The sequence below is a fragment of the Nanorana parkeri genome, unplaced genomic scaffold (genome assembly GCF_000935625.1).
Source record: "Nanorana parkeri isolate BGI_ZX_2015 unplaced genomic scaffold, ASM93562v1 scaffold426, whole genome shotgun sequence".
In the NCBI taxonomy this organism is placed as follows: domain Eukaryota; kingdom Metazoa; phylum Chordata; class Amphibia; order Anura; family Dicroglossidae; genus Nanorana; species Nanorana parkeri.
The window spans coordinates 248,579-252,435 of NW_017306694.1; the positions used below are offsets into that span (position 1 = coordinate 248,579).

The 3,857-nt window shown below is 45.9% G+C and overlaps 1 protein-coding gene across 1 annotated transcript in view; it reads right to left on the minus strand.

Annotated features, from left to right (window-relative positions):
• Nucleotides 1-3,857, minus strand: part of ST8SIA1 (ST8 alpha-N-acetyl-neuraminide alpha-2,8-sialyltransferase 1) — a 64,492-nt gene that overhangs the window by 2,315 nt on the left and 58,320 nt on the right. The window contains exon 8 of the mRNA XM_018560017.1: nt 315-407. Within this exon, the coding sequence (XP_018415519.1) occupies nt 315-407 (93 nt within the window). The remainder of the gene's footprint in view (nt 1-314; nt 408-3,857) is intronic.

The window sequence follows — 3,857 nt, forward strand, 5'->3', positions numbered from 1 at the left end:
CGGTATGTAATTAATGGCTTCCTTCCCTCCATCTCATTCAGAAGTGGGAAGGATTGGCCCCATTGCTTTATCATCTCAGTCTGCCAGACAGGGCCTGTGTGATGGAAAACAACCTTCTCTCTGCAGTCTCTAATACCATGAAACACCCACAATGCTCCTGATAGCCAGAGGCCATGTGATCTGGGCTGCTCAGACTACAGGAGATATAATGGAATAATGTGATTTGGTGATGCCCATATGCAGCCTATAGTGAATATTAATGACAGGTCCACTTTAATGTGATTCACAAATATTATATGATTTGATTTTTTTACCTTTTATCTATTATTGAGGGATTCACAGTCACCAGCTGGGTCTTCGTTCCCACATCCGGGATAAAATCACTGGTCAGCGGTGGCAGATTACACCTGCGGACAGACGAGGTGCCATATTAGAGACGTAATACTGACGGCGACCGATCCAATGACAGGCAGCCATCACATTTCATTTACTGCAGTCACTCAAAAACCATTCTGTTTCTTTATCTTTATTTTCATTTCTATTTAGTTTTTGATTCTCTTTTGGGTATTTTTCTTTTTTGTGCATTCCGTTTTTGTTTTTTAAGTTTCTTTTGAGAGTCTATTAAGTATTATATTTTTTTGTATTTTATATTTTGGCAAAATAAAGTTGGTGTAATTAAATGGTTGTTATGTAATGTATGTAGGACAGTGCGGCTTCAGGCCTTTATTATTACTGCTCCATACAAACAATAACAACCTGACACGAGGTTTTACACTATCCCCACTTCATCCAGAACGACACGGGAAAAAATAAGCATTAGATACACTGAGCTTTATTAGCCTTTAGGTGCACTTTAAATGCCTTTGAAAGCTTTCAGATACAAATGTAAAAGTTGAACAAAAGGTGAGATAAACTTCTGTCCATTAGTATCACTGTTGCTCTTCATGAAGATATGGAGAGAAAAATAAATAAAATATGATAATATGTATATTAGGGATGCACACGATACCGGCTTTTCAGTGTCGAGTACAAGTACCGATGCTTTGCTTTCGGTACTCGCCGATACCAGTACCAGTACTCGCAAGTGCTTCCACCGGCATGGAGCAGGCTTCCCGGGCAATCAGGAAGCCGGGTAGTGGGTAATGACATACCGTCCAACTTCCGGATTTGATATGCGGCCGGCTCGATGCTGATTGGCCGGGAAGCCTGCTTACTGGCCAATGAGCATGGAGCCGACTTCCTGACCAACCAGGAAGCCGGGTCATTACTCAACGCCCACCTTCCTGATCGAATGGGAAGCTGGCTCCATGTTCCCCTACGGCACTGCCTCTGACTGGAACTTCTGGTATCGGAGCAGTTGGGCGAGTACGAGTACCTGCACAAATACTTAGTGCATCCCTAATACATATATATACAGGTGAAACTCGAATAATTAGAATATCGTGCAAAAGTAATGGCAGTAAGTGCTGCAAAAGGGGCCCAAACCAAGTACTGAGTACATATGCATGCTTGTACTTTTCAGAGGTCCGATATTGTTCTATGTACAATCCTTGTTTTATTGATTGCATGTAATATTCTACTTTTTTGAGGTTGTGGATTTGGGGTTCTTGGGGTTTTCATGAGCTGTAAGCCATAATCATCACAATTATGACAAATCACGGCTTGAACTATCTTGCTTTGCATGTAATGAGTCTCTCTCATATATTAGTTTCACCTTTTAAGTTGCATTAGTGAAATAAATGAACTTTGCACGATATTCTAATTATTCAAGTTTCACCTGTATATTACACATACACGCTATATTACCAAAAGTATTGGGACACCCCTCTAGATCATTGGATTCATTTGTTCCCTGCAATTCCTTGCTGCTAAATATTCCGCGGTCACCTGTTAGCGGTATTATAACAAAGTGGAAGTGTAACAGACTTACCCGTCCTCGGTCCAGCGCTGCCTGGCGGGGCCGAGCACGGCCAGCTCGGCAGCCAGCCCCTCCCCTTCAGGGCCGTCCAGCTCGGCAGCTAGCTCCTCCCCTTCAGGGCCGTCCAGGATGGCAATCAGCTCCGCCCCCTCACGTCCGTCATGTACAGGACCCAGCTCCTCCCCTCCGCAATGGATAGGACGCTTGTGGTAGTCTAGGCAACGCGTTTCGAAGATCATGTCTTCTTTATCAAGCCAGGGTCAATGCTGATTACTACCTGTCGTAGTTAAACCTGTGTGCTGTGAAGGTTGAAGTTTTACCAGGGGAGTTACACACTGCTAGGAAGCATTTCCCGCACACTTGCTGGGACTGGATCGGATCAGTACCTTTAACCACACAACTGAGTGACTAGAACCTGCTGTAGTGACATAGTGTGAATTGTGTGTTGCGTCTCCTATAAACACTACCGGCCTGTTGCGCCGTGGAAGCAGGTGTGTTGGAGGGATTCGCAATACTCAGTTCACCCAAACTAGATCAGGGGAATCAGGAGACCCTGTAGCACTCACCTACCCCTTCTCCTCTGCCGATACTAAACTCATAGTTGCCCAAGTGGAAGGGAATGATGTGAAGTGATTCCAAACCCTCCATCAAACGCTAAATGGAGTGTGAAGGAAGGAATCAAAACTGAACCCTGTCATTACACCAGTAACTCCGCAGTTGAGCGTCCAGTTATAGCCTCACGGGTCATTACAGGAAGCAACTGTGAACAACAGTAAAATGACCACGTAAGGCCACGTAAAATGACAGAGCATGGTCAGCGCATGCTGAAGCGCACAGTACGCAGAAGTCGCCAACTGTCTGCAGAGTCAATAACTACAGACCTCCAAACCTTGTGTGGCCTTCAGATTGGCACAACAACAGTGTGTAGAGAGCTTCATGGAATGGGTTTCCATGGCCGAGCAGCTGCATCCAAGCCTTACATCACCAAGTACAATGCAAAGCGTGGGATGCCGTGGTGTAAAGCACGCCGCCACTGGACTCTAGAGAAGTGGAGACGTGTTCTCTGTCTGGCAATCCGATGGACGTGTCTGGGTTTGGCTGTTGCCAGGAGAACGGTACTTGCCTGACTGCATTGTGCTAAGTGTAAAGTTTGGTGGAGGGGGGATTATGGTGCGGGGTTGTTTTTTAGGGGTTGGGCTTGGCCCCTTAGTTCCAGTGAAGGGAACTCTTAAGGCATCCGCACACCAAGACATTTTGGACAATTTCATGCTCCCAACTTTGTGGGAACAGTTTGGGGATGGCCCCTTCCTGTTCCAACATGACTGCGCACCAGTGCACAAAGCAAGGTCCATAAAGACATGGATGAGTGAGTTTGGGGTGGAGGAACTTGATTGGCCTGCACAGAGTCCTGACCTCAACCTAGGGTTGCCACCTTTTCTTCCAGTGAAGCCCAAACACTCTAGCGATGCATGGAAATTTTTTTGGGAGAATGAATCGTGGCTTATTCATATGTACATAGCATCACCCATTAATATGTAAATATCACAGTAGAGACTATTTTTAGTGGGGGGCCAGTAGCCCCTATCTTAATTTTTGTTGCCCCTGTCTGCCTGATATCATGTGTCTGGGTTTCAGCAGCCATGAAACTCGAACACAGCATTCAGAACCCGAACTGTCCGGGTGAATCCTGGACAGGTGGCAACCCTACCTCAACCCGATAGAACACCTTTGGGATGAATTAGAGCGGAGCTTGTGAGCCCGGCCTTCTCCTCCAACATCAGTACCTGACCTCACAAATGGTCCAACATTCCCATAGACACGCTCCTAAACCTTGTGGACGCCTTCCCAGAAGAGTTGAAGCTGTTATAGTGGCAAAGGGCGGAGCCAACTCAATATTGAACCCTACGGACTAAGACTGGGATGCCATTAAAGTTAATGT